Raw genomic sequence first — 20,644 nt, 5'->3', positions numbered from 1 at the left:
GAACAGAGTTTTACTTGATTCTTCATCTCTCCCAGCACATAGCATCAGCTTGAGCACATAGTAAGGCTTATAAGAGTTGAAGGAGTAAAAAAAATTCTCTCATATGGGTTTGGTTTTTAATTTAATTTAACACACATCTACTTCAGGACCACCATGTACAGAGGCAACATGAGATAAGAGAAGCATGGACTTTGGAGTCAGAGGAGCTGCTCTGACTCCTGGCCCTACTCACCCATGTGATAGAGGGCAGTTCATACCCCCTCACCGGGCTTTAGCTTCCCAGTATGTGAAATGAATTGGACTCAAAGCTCCTTCCCTTCTTTGACAGCCTATATTCTAAGATTCCACCCAACTGTAATGATTCTTGTGCTAAACTGTACCCTGGGTGCTTAGGTACTTATCATAATGCTTAATAAATGCTTCTTGACTGATAAGGAAGGTCCCACCTACTTCTGATATTCTGTTTTAATATTCCTTATTCTTAGGGCTTCCCCAGCTTTACGTTCTAAAGCTTCTTCTGGCTTGGGTACTCTCTTTCTTGTACCTTGACATCTGTGTTCTAAGATCCTTTCCAACTCTGATGATATGTATTCTGAGATCCCTCCCAGCTCTGATGATTCATGTGTTCATCCCCCTTCCCATTCTAACAATCACTGATTGCCACTCTGTGATGGTCATTGCAGCCCTAGGCTTCTGGGTTCTAAAGTCCAGCTCCAAAATTTGGGGTTCTCACGTTTTCTGTTCTGAGTTCTCTTCTAGTTTTGATGGCTCTGCAGACCCTTGGGGCCCTAACATTTTGGGGCTGGAAGCCCCTCCCAACCCTGACATACTATGCTCTGAGCTCCCTCCCAGCTGTGCTAGTCCATCTTCTTGGTTCTAATGCCCTTTGTTCTTCAGCCCCTGCCAGGCCTCAATCCTCTGATCCTATGATGTGGTGCCTGACATTCTTTCCCTGGAAATCCATCCCCCTCTGGGCTAGGCTAAGTCAGCCCCCTGCTTGAAAGCAGAGGCCCCTACCCACCCTGCCTGCCACGGTGACCAGGGCCCCAGGCGGGCAGCTCCCTCCCTCCCTCCTTCCCTCTAAAACCCGGGAACCAGGAGACCCTTCCAGCTCCCAGGCTGGGCCCCTGCCGCCATCAGAGGGTGCCAGGCCCATAAAGGCTGGGGAGGCCACCAGCGAGGGCTGGGAATGGGGCCCGCCATGGACCCTAGCACAGAAAAGGGCTTCAGAGCTGAAAGCCGCAGCTGTTGGGGCCTCCCGGCCTGGCTGCCCCGCCCTGGCGGGAAGACAGTCTCCACCCGTGGATGGGAGGGAGGGCGGCTGGGCAGCCTGCCAGGCTCCCCAAGCGCGTAGGCTGGGGAGGCCCCGGCGGGGAGGCGCTGGCTGGGGCCCTCCTGGCCAGCCCAGCCCAGCCAGACGTTTGCAGAGGCCCAGCGCCAAGGCCGCCGCCGCCCCCACCCCCGCCCCCCGGCCCCTCGCCTGAGATGGCTGGGCGGGGAGCCAGCCTCAGCCGCTCCCATAAGGCACCGCGGCACTGCGGCATGGGCACGGCCGTGAGGGGGGGCCACTGCGGCAAATGCAGCTGCTGTTGCTACTCGGCTGCCGGCAGGGTCCGCCACGCCCAAATGCATCATTCCCCCCTCCCACCCCAGAGCAGAGGAACAGCCGGGCTAGGGTCCCTGGAACAGCTGGCACAGGGTCCCCGCAACAGCCGGGCGAGGGTCTATGGGTGTGGGAGGTGGGGTCCGCAGAGCCTGGGTACAGGAGGTGGGGTCTACGGGCACGATCTGCCGCCGCCGCCTCCAGGCACGGTTCGCCGCCGCAGCCATGCAGGTGGGGTCCGAAGGGTCCCCCTGCAGAGCCTTCTGGCCCATTTATTGGGAATGAGTTTATCAGATTAGCTAGTCACCCTAGTCCCCCACTGGCTTAGGCCTGCAGACCCCCAGAACCCCCGGGGCAGGCCCAGCTGGTTCGCTCCGTCAGAACCCCCTGATTGGCAGCTGCGGCCAACCGCAGGTGGTGCGCTCCAGGCGTCCTGACGTCAGTGCGGGGCCCAGCAGCCCAGGGGCTCTCTTTTATTAATAATTAATAACAGCCCTCCCCCCACCCCCTGGCGCTTCCCGGCCCCAAGCGTTATTTTTGCCAGCATTCTTTCATTTGAGCCTCCCAACAGCCATGTGACTGGGGCGGGAGCCAAGGCCAGCAGTCAAGGGCTCTTGCGCATGCGCTATTGGCCGGGCCAGCGTGGCAGCTGCTGCCACGGTGGCGGCTGCTGCGGTAGGCGGCGGCCACTTCCGGGGAAGCTGCCTTCCGGGGGGCGGGGGGCGGGCCCAGTGCAGATGCTGCTGTCACTCTGCGGCCAAGGCCGAGGCCAAGGACGGATGCGCACGCAGCCTTGCTACATTGACACCTGCTGTCTGAGCTAGACAAGCAGGCAGGCAGGCCCTAAATGGAAATAATGTAGGCCTGGAGAGCCCCTCTCTGTGGCAAAAGCTACAGGATCACAGGCCTAGAGCTACAAGTGACCCCAGAGGCAGCTAGTGCAGTTCTCCCCCACTGCATTTTATGCAAGAGAGCAAGCTAAGGCCCAGGGAGGGGAAGGGATTAGCTCAGTCATATAGTTTGGCCTATAGGATCCTCCAGGTGGAAGAGACCACCCAGTCCAATCCCTGAGGTCCAGGGGGGGGTGTTATTAAAAAAATCATATAGCTAGGATTATAAATTGTACAGATAGGAGGGACTTCACAGGAAAACTGGTCCAGCCTTCTCCCCCAACCCCATTTTATATGGCAGGAAACTGAGGTCCCACGAGTGACTTACCCCAAGTCATGCTCAAAGTAACTGGCAGAGGCAGGCCTAGGGATGCCCTCACTCCTTTGGGGCTCCCCAGAGATACACTGCAAGGCCAGGCCACAGCTTGCCAGACCAGCCAGAACCCATATTGGGGCAGTTCATAGAACCTGATTTACAGACCAGTCACCCTAAGTGAGCCCCTCCTCTGCCACTAATTAGCCCTTGGTCTGACCATGGCCAAGTCCCTGCACTTTCCTCCTCTGTGAAATGGGCATAATTGGCTACTGCCAGCCTCAGAAAGCCATGGGAAGAAAAGGCAAAGGCCATCTCACATTTATTTTTCATGCCTTCAGTCCTTGACACAGTTCTCCATCATCTAAGCCATTAATAAACATTTCTTCATTGGTGGTTGATCAAACCTGAAAAGTACTATGCTGTTATGTCAATAATATGTTATTATTTATTATAATATCACAGAATTATAAAGTTATGGAAGACCTGAAGTGTGCATTCATTTAGTCCAGGTCTCCTTAATCTAGCGTACACATGGAGAGATTTCAGGGAGGTCCAGGAACTTGGATGGGAAAATTTCCCTTTATTTTCATTAATCTCTGTCTTAAATTTAGCATTTTAAAAAATTATTTAAAAACCCCACAATTCTGCAAAGGGCTCCACTTCTTTGCCAAATTGCCAAAGGGATACAGGACACCATGAGCCCCAGGTGAGGAACCCTTGATTTTGTCCAACCTAGTCGAGCCCTTAATAAATAGTCAGTCACACAGGTGAGATTTGAAGACCAGGGAGGAAAATCCAAGAGCTTCCTCCTGAGGTCGCTCGAACCACTTCTCAAAGGTATGGGAAGTTTTTCTGAACCTCAAATCTCAATTGACATCTTGGCACTTTTTAGCCCCTCCCAGTTGGGAGGGCCCTTAGGGGCCGAATTGAACAAGGCTTCCCTCTTCCACGTGACAGTTCTTGAGTACCTTGAACTAAGCTCTCCCATCCCCCTGGGCTCTTTTTTCCAGGCTAACCATGCCTAGGGCTCTCCACTGATCCTCGCATGGCGAGATCCTCACATGGAATGGCCTCTAGACTCTTCACCCGCCCAGCCATTTATGGTCATGCAGTTGGATAATATTAGTATCCAAATGGCCACTTACATACCCTAAGCCTTACCTACTAAGTTATAGACAGGTTGCAATCTGCAGCTGTTGGACAAAATCACAGGCCTGCTGTATGGACACCCTCCCTCCTTATAAGGTAAAGTCGGGAAGTTCGCATGACAGAGGATAGGGGAAGCAATTTAAAACCTGCCTGGGCCTGGAAGTGCACTATTATTATTCCTTTCTGACAGATAAGGAAAGCCAAGCCCAGTGTGAAAATGCAAATATATTTTAAAAGGCTTCATCCTAGACAACTCTGTGATTGGGGGGTGGGGGTGGGGGGGATATTTTAGCCCTGCCCCAGAAGTCTGACCTTTTTCCTCCCCTCCTTCCTAGAAGAGTTGGTGCTAATTCATAGAGAAGACTACCCAACTCTAAAGGTTGGCCCTGAGAATGGATTTCTTTCTTTTTTTAATGGAAGAAGTGTAGAAACAAAGAACAATCCTAATGTGGTTGGGCCAGGTTGAACTAGAGGACCACAGTGATTCCTCCCAAGCCTACTTGCCATGCTGTCATTCTGGGATGGTCTAAGGATCAATAAGCATGCATATTCTGTGGGTTGTCTATGAATGTTTGGACTGGGTACATTATATACATGACTGGGAACATACTTATATACATGTATGAGCATGATCTAAGAAATCAGACGCCTGTGCTTTTGTAGATGTGGTCATGCTCCTGCACATGATTCTGTCTTTAGGTGTCTGTGTAAGCCATGAGAGGTAGTGTGACTTTGTGGACAGAGAGCTGTCCTTGGAGAGTCTGGAAGACCTGGGTTCTAGTCTTGCTCAGACTCAGCCTGGGCAGGTCACTTGAGCTCTCAGTGCCCCAGGCAACTCTCCAAGACTGTGAGCCCAAGAAGGTGCCAGTCTGCATTGGGAGAGGCAGCTTCTTCATCTGGGGATGAAATTTCAAGGTCAGCCCTACACATCTGGGTGTGTGGATAGATACACATATATGAGAAGGAATGATACCTAATAGAGAGAGGAGTCCCCTGAGTCCTATTCAAGACCTGTTTCTATCATATCCTGGCAGGACACAGCACTTCTCAGGGCTCCATGTCAGCCTGTGAGCTGCCAAGGTGCTGATACTCATGAGGGAAGGAAGGTCCAGGCCTTAGTTCACTGTCTCATTGAAATCGCAGGGCTAGTCTAAAAAAACAAACTGGTTAATGGGAAAGGGGAGAAAACAAGCATTTAGGAGATGGCTACAATGCACCAGGCACTGGACTAAGTACTTTACAAATGTTCTCATTTAAGCCTCAGCACAACCTTTCAAGGTAGGTGCTATTATTAGTCCCATTTTACAGTTGAGGAAACTGAGGCAGACAGAGATGAAGTGACTTTCACAGGGTCACTCAGACTGGATTTGAACTCAGTTTTTTTCTGACTACAGACCCAGAACTCTATTCATTGCAGCATATCCAATTGACAGCATACTGGCATATATGTATACTAAGGAGATCACAGATCCCATCCAATGTCAGTCAGTGAACAAGCACTTATTTTGTTTTTTGTTTTTTTGCTTTTGTCTTTTTTTTTTTGAGTGGGGAAGGCAGGGCAATTGGGGTTAAGTGACTTGCCCAAGGTCACGTAGCTAGTAAGTGTTAAGTGTCTGAGACTGGATTTGAACTCAGGTCCTCCTGACTCCAGGGCCAGTGCTCTATTCACTGTGCCATGCATAGCTGCCCCCTTGCCTTCCTTCTGAGATTATTTCTTTTGAAATTATCTTCAATTTCTTGTGTATAGATCTTGTTTACGATTAGCAAATATTTATTGTGTGTAAGGCACTGTGCTAAACTATACAGGTATACAAGGAAAGGCAAAAATAGTTCCTGCCCTCAAGGAACATACAATCTAATGCTGGGAGGCTGACAAACAAATAACTATTTACAAAGGAGAAACATTCATATAAATTGGAGGTAGTCTCAGAGGGAAGGACCTAGCCTTAACCAGGGAATCAGGAAAGACTTCTTGCAGAATATGGATTTTTTGGGAAGCAGTGGGGGTTTTAAGAGGCTTGCTCAGGGTCATATAGCTGGTAAGTGTCTGAGACCAGATGCTGCCTTCCGCCTTTTGTGAGGTAAGCAGGGTTAAGCAGAAGGCAGGTTCCTAGCTGAGATTTGAAGGAAGCTGGAGAAGGCAGGAAGGAAAGATGAGTGAGTATTCCAGAAATTGGGAACAGCCAGTGAAAACACTCAAGAGTTCAGAGAGAGAGTGTCCTGCTTGAGAAACAGCAGAGAGACCAGTGCCACTGGAGCTTAGAGTATAGAGAGGAGAGTTTAAGAAAGTTGGAATGATAGGAAGTAGTTGGCTTATAAAAGTCTTCAAAACCCAAACAGACTTTCTATTTGATGCTGGAGATAATAATGAGTCCCTGTAGTTTCTTTAATAGGGAGGGGAATGACAGGTGAGACCTGTACTCAGATGGCTTGGTAGGATAGATTTGAGTGGGGAGAGGCTAGAGGCAAGGAAGCCAACCAGAAGGCTATTGAAGTATTCTAAGCATGAAGTGATAAATAACTGCACCAGGCTGGTGGCAATGGCAGAGGAGAGATGGGGTGGAGGAAAGATGTTGTGAAGTTAGAATCAGCAGGACTTGGAAACTGATTGGGTATAGGGGAGTTGAGAGTGAGAAGTCAAGAATGACATCCAGGTTGTGAGCCTGGTGACTGGGAGGACAGTGGTGGCCGTAACAGTAATAGGGAAGTTCATATGAAGGAAGGGTTTGTGGTGGAAGGTAAGTTGTGCTTTAGACAGGTTGAATTTATGATGTCCATGAGACATCTGGTTGAATAACCAATAGATGGTTTGTGAAATGGCACAAAAGATCAGAAGAGAAACTAGGGCTAGAGGTTATTCGCGTGGAGATGATAAATTATTTAAAATATATAAATGCACATATAGGATCTATGATATATATAATGAGATAATACATAAAATGAGATCATATTTATAAAGCATTTTGTAAAACTTAAAGCCCTATCTAAATGCCAGTTATTATACATATATTCACATATATGTGTATAGATATATATATACCAATTTATATGAACATTTCTGCTTTGTAAATAGTTGTTTGTGTCTTCCCACATTAAATTGTATGTTCCTTTAGGGAAGGAACTATTTTTGCCTTTTCTTGTATACCTGTACTTGACCACTGTCCCTTACACATAATAAATGTTTGAAGATTGTAAACAAGATCTATACATGAGCAATTGGAGATAATCTCAGAAGAAAGGCCCTGGCATCCTGGGGCATAAGAAAATGCTTCCCTGCAGAAGGGGGATTTTATTTACATCTGTGTGTGTGTACACATACATGTTTTTATTAGTATATATCATTTAACACTGTGTCTCACACTTACATGTATTTGTGTCCTATTAATCTACCAGATTGTAGGCTTCCTGAAGACAGGGCCTGAATCTTAAACTCTGCATCTCCCCTAATGCCCAGAAGTCTCTGTGACAAGAAGATCCGTTAGAAATGTTGTTTGTCATTGCTGTCATCCCTGTGTCTGTGTTTACTCCATAGCTCATCCTGCATGTGTGCTTGGTCATCCAAATCTGTGAGTGTGTCAATCAATCAATAAAAATTTATCCTCTTTCCCCAGGTGTCACTGGTTGTCAATGTGGCCAGTGAGTGTGGCTACACGGATCAGCACTACCGAGCCCTTCAGCAGCTACAGCGGGACTTGGGCCCACACCATTTCAATGTGCTGGCCTTTCCTTGCAACCAATTTGGCCAGCAGGAGCCAGACACCAACAAGGAGATTGAGAACTTTGCCCGGAAGACTTACGGAGTCTCCTTCCCCATGTTCAGCAAGATCGCTGTCCGTGGTACTGGGGCCAATGCTGCCTTCAAGTATCTAATTGGTGAGCTTTGTCCTTAGGGGAACTCAAGGCCAGTCTAGTCATCCTAGCAAACAGTGTCTCAAGTTTTTCTGGTCCCCTAGGATTGACACATCTTATTCAAAACAATCTAAGGAGCATTTATAAAACAGCTACTGTGTCCCACCTCTGCCACACATTGGCTCTGTAACTGTGGGCAAGTCAGTCTCAGTGACTTGGGCAACTTTCTAAGACAAGTACTTAATAAATGCTCATTGAATTGAATTGGATTTGTTTATCTGTAAACATACTGTATCCCTTCAGTAGAATGTTAGCTTCCTGAGAGCAGATTCTCTAAAACATGCCTCGAGTATGGTCACCTTCACTATGAAGGGAGTGCTCTCAGGAAAGGATCAGAAAGCCACTCACACTGAGGAATCAGTGGCTGAGAACAGAATGGTTTATGGTGTTCTTCCCCTCAGGACGTGGAAGTGCTTTTGCACAGGTACAGTGCCAGAGAGATGAGTGCTAATGGTGAAATCTCAGGAGTGGAGGAGAAAAGAAGTAAGTGGAGTAAGAGAGAAGGTCTGGTCCACGTAATCTAGAAACCTCTTTCCCCAGACTCCTAGGCCCCAACCCCCAGTGTGGAGATGAAGACCACCCAAGGTTATGTGCTTTTCTCATCTTCTTTTTTACTCAGAATCCTCAGGGGAGGAGCCAACTTGGAATTTCTGGAAGTACCTAGTAGCCCCGAATGGAAAAGTGGTGGGAGCCTGGGACTCAACTGTGTCAGTGGAGGAGATTCGACCCAAGATCCATGAGCTTGTGGGGAAACTCATCCTAGGGAAGAAGGATGAGTTATAATCACTCTTGACTTTTTCCTTGACTTCACAATGCTAAATGTGAATACAAAATGTGAATGCCAGGTTTTTTCCCACAGGTGCCTTGCAGGGAGAGATTCCTCTTTCCTTGCTCTTCAAACCCAGGGAGAAAAATCTTGGACTTTCAGTGATATATTTTCTACATTTAATCTAGACCAGAATCAATAAGAACTTGGTGCCAATAAGAACTCAATAATTTCTAAGAATTTGTGGCTACTAATATCTCAGAATATCTTCCAAGTTACAACTAGGGACCAATAAACACTCAGCAGCTTGTAAGAACTTATGGCCAATAAGAACTTGTGGCCAATGAGAATTCTTCATAAGAATGTGGCTACTAAGATCTCAGTGACTAATGAGAGCTTGGAGTCAATAAGGACCCAGCAGCCTCCAAGAGCTTCTGGTCAATCAGTGCTCAGGAGGTAATAAGAGCTTGTAGCCAGTAAGATTCCTCATCAGCCTATGAAAATTTGTAGCTATTAAGTTCTGAGTAACCAGTAAGAACCTGCGATCAATAAAGACTCATCAGCCTAAAAGAGCTTGTGGCTAAGATCTCAGGAAAAAGTGACAACTTGTGACCAATAAGAATTCCTTATCAACCTATGAGAACTTGTGCCTAGTAAGTAACCAGTACAACTTGTGCCCAATAAGAAGTCCTCGTAGCCTATAAGAATTGTTAGTAAGATCTCAGTAACTAATACAAATTTGGGACCAATAAGGACTCAGCAGCAAGAAATAATATCTTTGTAGCCAATAATAACTCGTGAGCAATAAAGAACTTAGAAACCCAAAAAGAATTTGTAGCCAATGAGAACTGTTTGACCAATCAAACCTCACTAGCCAATAAGACCTGTAGTCAACAGAAACTCACAATCAAAAAGAACTAACTAACTAGTCAGAATTCTCTGCCAGTGAGAAATTACCAACCAATTTCAAAATGCCTATGTGAGCAGACCTGGGAGTAAGTGCCAGAGACAGTGGGGAAGAGAGGATGGAAGATCCTAGTACCTGTGGGAGGAGGAGGGAGAGAGAGAAGGAGGGGGTGAAGGACTCTGGTAAATAAAAAGTATTGAAACCCCAGGATGATTCCCACTACTAAGAAGACCAAACTGGAATTAAGGAGGCCTAATGCTAATTCCAATTATGGGAGAGGTACAAACTTCCCTCTGTGATCCTGCATAGGTTGCTTTCTTTCTCTGGATTCCATTTTTCCCACTTGTAAAATGAGGCCTGGTTGAATTAAATGGTCTCTGATGTGTCTTCTATTCCTAATATCCCAAGGATTCTTGACAGTCCCTTGTGACTATGAAACCAACCACCCCTCCAGGACCTTGCTGATCACAGCTCTCCTTAAAGCAGGGCCCAGGAAGTAGGGTAAGGAGCTTGTCTGCCACACTTGGGGTCCAACTAAGGATGCCCCCTATTATTCACAGCTTGTTACAGTGTGGAGGGAACCCTGAAGACCACACAGTTCAAGCCCCTCAGAATCTCTTCAGAATTTTTGAGCTGGAAGGACTCTCAGAGACCATCAGAAACTGAATAAATGTTTCCACTGATGTGGCTACTGTAGTTTTCAATAGCTTTACCATTGTAATCTCATTGGATCTAGTCCAATCTATACCTGAACATGAATCCCCTCTCTAACATCCTTGACAAGTGGGATTTTACAGAGGAGGAAACTGAGACCCAGACAGGAAAAGTTCCTTGACCAAGGTCACGCAGCAAACCAGGCAGAGCCAGAACTAGACCCCAGATCTTCTGCCTCCCTATTCAGGGCACTGGCCTAATCCTTCAGTTTCTGATGAGGTGAGATGAATAATTAACATGTTAGAAGCACCTTTGTTGCCATTTTAGGAGAAGAGGAGCAGGAGAAAGTTGGGGGTGATAAGAGGGAAAGAGGTTTAGGCCAGGTCATGGTGAGTCAAGGGGAGAGAGAGGTCTATCAACTGCTAGCATCTTTCATGATAATCTCTACCACTGCTGCCTTCCCTAATCCCTTAACAAAAAACTAAATGCTAGCCGCCTGTAGCCATGGACACCCTGACGTACCCAGACCAGAGGACCCGCCTGCCTGCCTGACTGTGGGGCCCAGCTCTTCCTTGGTACAATTTTACCCTCACTGATGACTCATTCCATGTATGCAAACACATCCATTTTGATAATAAAGGCATATGGAAAACAAAATCAGTCAATGGTTCTTGAGTCCTGGGAAATACAAAGGAGTGAAACTGACCATAAAACCCAGTCTGTCAGAGTGAGGTACACCCTAGCACACAAGGTGAAATAAAGTGACAACTATTATGGACTTCCAAACTAAGCACAACAAATGGCGGCGCTTAGAATGACCTTAGACTAGGATTTTAGAACACAGAATACTAAGAGATGCAAACCTTAGACATAGAATATTAGAACACAAAATGTTTGGATTAAGAGTGACCCTAAAAGTTAGAACACAGAATATTAAGAATTGTAAATTACCTTAGAATATTAGAACATAAGACGTTAGGATATAAAATGTTACCTTAGACGCAATATGTGATATTAGAACATGGAATGTTAGAATTGTGAATTCCCTTAGAGAATATTAGAACATAAGCTGTTAGAACATAAAATATTAGGACTAGAAATAACCTTAGAATATAGGATGTTAGGAATAGAACATTAGTGTTGTAAATTACTTTAGGACCTAGAATATTAGACTATAAGGTGTTAGAATATAAAATGCTAGGACTGGAAGTAACTTTAAAAAATGGAATGTTAGAACATAGAATATTAGCATTAGAAGCAACTTTAGAACTTGTAACATTAGAACATAGGATGTTAGGGCTGGAGATAACTGCAGAATATATCAAGTATTAGAATATAGAATGTTAGAGCTGTAAGAAGGGCTTAGAACTTAGAACATTAAAACAGGATGTTATACTATAAATTGTTAGAGCTGTGAATGACTTTAAAATATTAGACTTAGAAGGCCTTAGAGTATAGAATATTAGCATATAAAATTTGATAGCTGGGAGGATCCTTAGAAAAGACTTAAAACACAGATTGTTAGAACTGGAGACCATATAGTCCAAACTCCTCACTTTATAGCAGAGGAAACCAAGAATCATGGAGGTGAAGTGATTTCCACAGGATGTTATTGGCAGATCTGGGAGTAGAGCCATGTTCTTTCCATCATGCTTCTGTGTTTCTTTTTCCTCTTCTAGGAAATAAATGTCCTTTAACATGAATGACCCTGGGAACTAGGTTAACCTGAGACAAAAAGATAATTTGTGAAGTCCCACATTTTCTTTCTGTTTGTCCTTTCTCTCTTCCACTTTCAGTTTCTACTTCCCATCCATACCTCTCCCCATCTCCACCATTTGGCTTTCCCCACCAGATGCCCTCCTGAAACTCCCTGCTCCTCATAGTTCAAGGGTTTTCCTGTATTCTCTTCCCAGGCGTGTCTTTCCTTTAAATGAACAGTAAAGAGGCATCATGAGATTTTACTCTCAATTTTCTTTGTGGTCTGAGGCAAGTTGCTTCCCCTCCCTGGATCTTAGTTTCCTCTTCTATTAAATAAGAGAGTTAGCTAGATGATTGCTAAAGTTACATCTAGATCAGATATTCTGTGAAGTCTCTAATAATTTGTGTGGCATCAGACTGGTGCCTGAGTGGGGAACCAGCCCTTTTGTGGGGTGGCGCCACTGAAATCCCACCAGTCCTTCCCTGAAGGGTTGCATTCCACTGTGCCAGAGGGCAGCTAGGGATGCTGCCAAAGCCCTTGTGACTGAGGCAAGGACTTGCAGTTAGTACAAGACTATGCTGTCCCACATCTTCCTGGGGAGAAGCTGAAGAGTATCCAGGTTCAGAACCATGAAGTGACCCTTGGTATGGCAAGGGGAAGGCCTGCATGAATGTCTTACCATCTCCAGGATACTTTGCTGATATTTTAGAAGTTCAGTCTTGGGTTTTGGCATATGTTAGGGTTGGGGCAGGATGGACATGGACGATGTTGCTCAGAACAATAGGATGCTGGCACAGAACAGTATGGAGGAAGCCAAACCACCTGAGGCAAAACTTCAAGCAGACTCCTATCTGATGACACCTCCCTCACAGAACCAATACTAGAAATCCCATGTACATCACCCGGGGGCATCCAGCCACTTGGGAGTTAGACAGTCTGCAGCGACACCCCCCAAAACATCAGAATCCCCAAATCCATCACAAACTGGAGGCAGGTTAGTTAATTCTGCATGTCTATATAATTCTATATGTCTATATGCCTATAAAGCCTACAGATGGACCATGTCTAACCACTCTGCCTCCAGTGGGCTGGCTACCCAATTCCTTATTACCTTAGGGACAAGGCCCGAGCCCACAATGCCTCCAAGCCCTTAGCTTCTCTCTTCCTAAGGCCCAATTCATGTACCCATCCTTCTGTGTCCTTTGGAAGCCATGGTCAGTGCTCAGCTTTGATCCTTTCACTAGGCAGTCTTTCCCCTCTCCCCTCACTTTAATGAAGAACACAGGCATCCTTTAGCCTTCCTTGTTCCTCATCTCTCATATCCAATCAGTTACCAGGTCTGGTCCATTCTTCTTCTACAATGTCTCTCACTTCTGCCCCCCTTCTCTCCAGTCACGCAATCATCACCCTAGTTCAGGCATCATCATTTCTCTATTGACTATCACAGTAAGGTCCTAATTGGTCCTCCTGACTCTTCTCGGTCCTTTCTCCATTCCATCCTCCATATAGCAGTCAAAGTGATTTCCCTAAAGCACAAGTACACTCTTATCATTCCTTAAGAAACGTCATTGGCACCCTATTGCCTTTAGAATGAAATATACAGAAAAACTGAGGTGACCCCCAAGCCAGATACGCTGCTGAGGCCTGCAACATGTTCAAGGTAATTCAGTAGTCAGCAGGTTCTGCCAGCCTGAGTCTTCTCTCCTTCAAAGTCAACGCATCTCATAAAAAGGAAAAAAGGGATAAATGTTCAGTCAGAGTTGATGAGCTTTCACTCTACTCAATTCCAAACTTTGAGTCCAAATATGTGGAGGAACCAAGAAGCCCCCTGGAGGAAGGCATTTCACAACTTAGAAAGTATGCTGTGCCATATACATGTTGGTTTCAGGTTGCTTATGACAAAACTAAGCCCACAATAGATGCTGCCATTCAACAAGGAGTAGCCAGCTGTGAACTTTTTAAAAATCCACCTCCAGGATTTTTGCCAAGACTTGGTGTGATTGGTTTTTCTGGAATTTTGGGATACTTTTTTGCTAAAGGTTCAAAATTAAAGAAGCTCGTGTATCCAGTTGGTTTCATGAGCATTACTGCATCTGTGTATTATCCACAAGAGGCTTTTGAATTTGCACAGGTCAATGGAGAGAAATTGTATGATTGGGGTTTGCGAGTATATATAATCCTAGAAGATGTGTGGAAGACATACTTTGTAAACAGATGCAAACCGGGAGAAGGCTGAAGATGTGAAGCAGCCATCCAAACAAAGAAATAAATAGGATAGCCATGGTGCTGCCCATTTTCAACAGATGTACTCCAGAGACTCCATGCAGAAACCAATATTTTGAACAGATAAAGAAAGATACCAGAGATGTTGATATTGAATGCAATAAAGTGTCTTTCTTTTTCAGGAAAGACTACATTTATGCCCCTCCTTATCTCTGGTGATGCCATATCGCTGAACGAACTGGTCTAATATTCTTTCACCTAGAGATAATTTATAAGTCCTAGAACTCCTTGTCCTCATGTTGCTATTCATGTACATAATTAAAATTCTAAGTAAATACAAAAAAAAAGAATGAAATACACATCACCCATTTTAGTATAACACTGGATTGCTCTGTGCCCCTTCCTTCCCCTTCTGAAGATCAGTGGCATTACATTTCACCAGTCAGATTAACTTTTACCAAGTTATACAAAAATTATAATCACAAATATGTGAATTTGCTCTCTTACATGTGGGGCTTAATCCTCCTTTTAACCACTCCAGTCTCTGGGGATGGCGAGGGGATTCAACTCAGTTTAGCTTAGTTCCTATAGATCACATAGTCCTAAATTCCAAATCCAAACCCACCTGAGGCTTCAGTCCAAGACTTCTTCAGTCTTCCCTGCATGGCGGGCTGACTGCAACATCCCTCCCAGAGTCCTGGCTCCAAGGTCACCATGGCTTGAACTCCGAGGTCCTGGAGGTTCCCAGAAATGGCACCTGAGAACAGACAACACAGTAAAGGGACCCAAGGCCCACTTCTCAGAGCTGGGGTAAAAAAGCGGGGACATATCACCCCTTCTGGTTCAGTTTGTGGCTTCCATACTGTGAGAAAATGGGGATCTTCCCCCTCTGCAAATAGTAGGAAAGAGAGAGGCTATCTGGTTGATTTTAAAGACACAGCCTGTTGTAGCACCCTCATGGTAGGAAAAGGCAGAATGCAAGGCACGTCCATGTTAGGCAAGGTATCTCCATGTTAGGAGGCATGTATCCTTCAGAGAGCCATCAAATTAAAACCCTTTACATTCTGGTTCCCACTTATCTTTTCAGACATTTTGCAAAGACACACACAAAGGATTGAGCCAAGGGCAGGTAATGGTAAAGAGTGGGATCAGGAGTATCAAATCTCAGGATGAACTGAGACCAAGAAATGCTAAAGACAAAATATAGGACCTTTTTTTAAAAATTGAATTTCATGTTTATTTTACCTCATTCATTTCTGCCAGATTTTGAGTTACAAATTTTCTCCCCATTTGTCCCCTACCCACCACCCCAAAACAGCGAACCCACTGAATATCCCCTCCCCCAATCTGCTCTCTCCCATATCTTCCCCCATTCCCCCTCTGACTTTCCAGCAGGGCACAATGGATCTCTATGCCCCAGTGCCTGTATAACTTATTTCCCAGTTGCATGTAAAATAATAATAATAATATATATTTAAACATTTGATTTTAAAACTTTGAATTCCAGATTCTCTCCCTCATCACCCACCCTTACTGGGAAGATAAGCAGTTCAATATAGGTTGTACATGTGTAGCTCTGCAAAACATTTCCATAGTGATATATTGTAAAAAACCGACTGTGTTTCCCTCCCTCCTATCCCACCTCCCACTTGTTCTATTCTCTACTTTGATCCTGAAAGTATAGGACCTTTTAAAGCTATGTTGGGAGTGGGAGGGAGATCCAAAAAGGTAGAGGACAGCTACTTGGGATGGGTAGGACAATCAGCAAGCATTTGTTGAGTACCTACTGTGTGCTCAGTCACTGCGCTAGGTGCTAGGGATGCAGAGACTAAAAGAAAACAGTCCCTGCCCTCAAGGAACTTCTGGCCATTGTGGATAATATAAGGAAGGCAAAACTACTCATTTCTCATTTCACTTCTTTTTCTCTACTAAATAAAATGATCTTGAGACTGAAAAGAACAGAATGACCAAGGCTAATGAGGATGTCTAACCCAACAGAATTAGGAGTGTAGAGAGCACATAGCTGCTTTTGGTGAGTTGGAATCCTCAGAACTGGACAGACTCTTTCCCAGGATATAGAGAGAAGTGGCAGGTGTGCTTTCTAGCCTCTGTTGATCTTTTCGAAGTCATGAAGAACAGGCCAGGGGTGTCAGGACTGGACACAGGTAAATGTCCTGATTTTTTTTTTAAAGAAAGAAGTGGGTGGAGTCTTCATGGAGATAAGGACAGGTGCGTTAGCTCTATTCCATGTAAGATTCCAGCCATCTTAAGTGGTCCGGGTATGCACCAAACTCCTATTACATGGCTTAGCATGAAGTTTTTACTTGACTGGTCTAAGGAGAACACATAGCAATAATGAGCATTTACATGATGCTTGAAGGTCTGCAAAGTGCTCTGCATGTATTACTTCATGGGATCTTCACAACCCTGGGAGGTAGGAGTTATTATTCTCCTTTTACAGATGAGGAAACTGAGACAGAGGTTAAATGACTTACCCAGGGTCACACAGCTAGTAAGGATTTGAAGTAGGATTTGAATTCAGGTCTTCCTGACTCTAGAACTAGACATAGGCTGTGGGTTGGACAAGGCCTGTGTGTACTACCTTCAAGAAACCAGAGGCTGGAATTTTTTCTAGGCTGCCATGAAGACTGCCAAAAAGATGGTAGTATGTCTTAGAGGTCTCTGTTCCCAGATTACCTATCCTGGAGCTTGGTCTGGGAGTTCAGTCATAGCCACAGGGATTGGATGTGCCAAGTGCCATTCAAGGAACCAAGAAAGAGCCCTGGATTTGGAGTCAGAAGATCAGAGTCAGAATCCCAGCCCTACCACATAATACATGCCCTGGGCCTTAGTTCTCTTATCTATAAAACAGGGAGCTAGACTAGATCACAGGGTCATAAATTTAGATCTGGAAAAAACTTCCGAGGTCATCTACCTTAAAAGGTAGATTAAGTGACTTGTCCACAGTCACACAAGTGTAGAATCAAAATCGCTGGCCAACCTACAAAGCCCATCTCTACTCTAACATGCCCAAAAAGTAGCCTCTGCTTGAAGCATTTCAGGGAGGGAGAAGCCACTCCCTCCCGAAATAGCCAATTTCACTTTTAGACAGTTTTGATTGTTAGGAAGTTCTCCCTGACACAAAGCTTAAATTTCTTTTTTTGGAACTCCCCCTTTCACCCCCATTGTTCTTGGTTCTGCCAAGGTCTGCTCTGGGGTCAAACAAAACAAGTATAATCACCAAAAATAAAATACTATTGAGTGGGAAAAAACCCAAGTGTGATCACACACACACACCCCACCCCACCCCATGTGACAGCTGTCCCACAGTGACAGATGGAGGGAGTGATCACTCTTTCTCTTTGGAAGTTTTCATCTAGGGGCTGGCCTGGTTCAGCCTAAATGGCCATTGACATCTCTTCTCACTCTCAAAGTCTGTGCTTCTGGGGACTTGACTTCACCACGTGTGCCATGGCTTGCATTTGCATGGCACTGCCAGGTTTGTGAAGTGTCATATCCCATTGGTCCTCAGAAATAATACTGTGAGGTAGATGGTCTCATTGTCCATCATTTAACACAGGAGGAAACTCAGGCTTAGAAAAGTCAAGTAATGTCACTTGCCCAAGGTCACATGGCTGGTAAATGTTTGAGACGGGATTCGAACTCAGTATTTCTTGCATTTTATCCACTCTAACAACCTAACTGCCTCAAAGTAGAGTACAAAGTGACCAGCTCAGCCCCCAGGGGCCTAATCACTACCTCATTCTCCCTGCACTGCAAGGGTCTCAACTTACAAGAACTCCTGAAACTCAGAGAATCTGAGCATAGGGTCTCTGGGCCACTGTTGTTACAAGAACATAGGAGTGGGAGCTGTAGATGTTATCAGTTAATCATTCTTTATCCCGTGGCAGCTAAGTCCCTAGCTCCACTGTCCTCATCTGCATGTTTCCAAGCCAACGTCACCTCTACTGAGGTGAAAACCACCTGCTTCTCATCTCTTTCTCTGCCCTCTTGATCCTATCTGGCTCAGCCCTACCTTAGCCCCAGTCCACGGCCTCCTCCGACCTCCATTTCCATCACATTTGGCTTTGTTGCTGAGAAACCAGACTTTTCTTGATTTGTTCCCTTTCATACCCATTCTGTCCTCTTGTACTAATGGGTAGCTGGTTATCCCCAGGAGACACCATGTCCCCTGCCAAACTTTCAATCAGTCAACCAATAAAACATGTATTAATCACTGACTGTGTGACAGGCATTATGTAAATGCTGGAGATATAAAGAATTACAAAAACAGTCCCTACTCTCAAGGAACTCAGTCTAAGATGGGGGAGACCACATGCAAACAAGTTATGTGCAGGACAAATTAGGGTTAGTTGATAAAATTAAGAGGGATCATCAAAAAAAAACTTCCCATAGAAGGTGGGATTTCAGCATTAGCAAAGCTAAAATTAGATTTAACAAAAAAAAAATGATTCTTGTCTCAAGGAGCTTCATCTGAATAGAGGCAGACAAGTATGTACATACCAAATCCATACAGTGTAAATGGGAGTTGATCCCAGAGGGAAGACACTGGGGAGAGGCAAGGTACTGTGTTTCCCCGATAATAAGACCTATCCCGAAAATAAGCCCTCCCCTTACTGTGTAAGATTCCTCTAAAATAAGCCCTCCCCCGAAAATAAGCCCTATTGAGATTGCTACTGTAGTGAAGGTGATCCCCTGCACTACAGGCTACATTACGGTACCCTCTGTATGCACCGTTCTCCCCCCCCCCATGAAACGCACGCCACGCTCTGAGCTGCATCCAATCAGAGCTGCAGCAGTGAGCGCGTCATCCTGTTCTTTATTGAATTCATTATTGAATAAAGGTACATTTTTTTGTTCACATTTACCTGTTTATTAAAATTGCTGTCAATGTTCATTAAAATAAGCCCTCCCCTGAAAATAAGCCCTCTGGTGTTTTTCTGTCCAAAAAAATATAATAAGACAGTGTCTTATTATCGGGGAAACACGGTATGTAGCCAACATAGATAGCAGGATGGCTGGGAAAGTCCTGCAGGAGTTGGGATTTGAGCTGAGCCTTGAAGAAAGCCAAAAAAGCTATGAGACAGAGGCGAAGGGGGAGCACTTCAGGAGTTGGGATGGGCAGGGACGACAGACAGAGAAAAGGCAGAGAAATGAGAGGCAAAGTACCAAATGCTAGGAACATCAAGGCCAGTAGGGATGGACTGCAGAATAGGCAGAGGAACTTAAAGTGAGGTGGGTAGTGAAAGGCCTGCTCACGAAGGGCTTTCAAAGCCACAGTTGATTTTACATTTGATCCTGTAGGGGACAGAGAGTCACTGGAGTTTATTCTGGTCAGATTTGGGCTTTAGGAAGATCAGGTGAGAAGACGAGGAACTGGAGTGGGGGGACCCTAGAGGCAGACTCATAAACCAGCTGTCTTTTGCAATGGTCCAGGTGTGAGGTGATGAGGGAAAAGGAAATTGGTTTGGAAGGAGTAGGACTGCCTTTTTACTGTGAGGATGCAGGGGAGATTAGAAAACAAATCTGTAATGGACCCAATCAGCATGGTTTCCTGATGTCCTCCAGCTCCATTCAGCAGCAAGTGAATAGTATCAAAGAAGGGAAATGGTGAATGTCATCCCTAGTTGGGGGTTGGCAAGGCATGAGAAGGGATAGTGCAAGGGGCAAGGGATTTGAGAATAGAGGGTGTTGCAGAGCTGAGTTGGTTCACCAAGGGGTAAAAATGGGGAGGAGAGGAGAGTGAAGCCAGCATGGGAGTGACCACCTCAGACAGAGCTGAGGGGCAAAGGGAAGGAGATCACAGCCAGCACAAAGGGTGATGAGATTTAGGGAAAGGCAGAACACTGAAAAATTGTGAAGAATTTTGGCCAATCACCCCTGGTCCAGACCCAGTCCTCAGGGCACTGCAAAGTTACCAATGAATTTGTCACTACAAAATCTAGCATCCTTTTGTCAATATTCATTTTACCTGACTTTTCTGCCACTTTGGACACTGTCAGTCAATCCCTCTTCCTAGAAACTTTCTTCTCCCTCTGCTTTTATAACACTGTTTTCTCTTTCTTCCTTCTCTCTGCCAACTCCTTTTCAGTCTCCTGTGCTAGATCAACATCATCTCCTTCCCCATTGGGCCTTCTTCTCTTCTCTTCCCTTCCCTCCCCCTTCCTTCCTTTCTCTTCCTTTCCTCTCTTCTCCTCTCCTTTCTTCTTCCCCCTCTTCTTCTTTCCTCTCTCCTTTTCTCTCCTCTCCTCTTCCCTTCCCTTCCCTTCCCTTCCCTTCCCTTCCCTTCCCTTCTCTTCTCTTCTCTTCTCTTCTCTTCTCTTCTCTTCTCTTCTCTTCTCTTCTCTTCTCTTCTCTTCTCTTCTCTTCTCTTCTCTTCTCTTCTCTCTCTCCCTCTCTTTCCCTTCCTTCTCTTCCTCCTCCCTCTTCCCTCTCCCTCTCTCTCCTTTCCTCTCCTCTTCCCTTCCATTCTCTCCTCTCCTCTTTTCTCCTGTACTCTTCTCTTCT

General features: G+C 45.4%; 2 protein-coding genes and 1 pseudogene across 3 annotated transcripts in view; all 3 read left to right on the top strand.

The window, feature by feature from the left end:
• Positions 1-10,851, top strand: part of LOC138164974 (glutathione peroxidase 7-like) — a 45,868-nt gene extending 35,017 nt beyond the window's left edge. Inside the window, exons 2-3 of the mRNA XM_069092987.1 lie at positions 7,570-7,831; positions 8,487-10,851. Coding sequence (XP_068949088.1) covers positions 7,570-7,831; positions 8,487-8,650 — 426 coding nt within the window. The 3' untranslated portion in view covers positions 8,651-10,851. The remainder of the gene's footprint in view (positions 1-7,569; positions 7,832-8,486) is intronic.
• LOC138164975 (sterol carrier protein 2) overlaps positions 1-20,644 on the top strand; it is a 465,527-nt gene that overhangs the window by 55,686 nt on the left and 389,197 nt on the right. The window lies entirely within an intron of this gene.
• On the top strand, positions 13,518-14,471 carry LOC138164820 (MICOS complex subunit MIC26 pseudogene; annotated as a pseudogene).

Source organism: Petaurus breviceps, unplaced genomic scaffold (assembly GCF_028583685.1).
Source record: "Petaurus breviceps papuanus isolate PSGF00001 unplaced genomic scaffold, PetGlider_PUasm1.0 207, whole genome shotgun sequence".
In the NCBI taxonomy this organism is placed as follows: Eukaryota; Metazoa; Chordata; class Mammalia; order Diprotodontia; family Petauridae; genus Petaurus; species Petaurus breviceps.
Note: the sequence above shows the minus strand (reverse complement) of the source record. Positions and strands in the feature narration are given on the sequence as shown.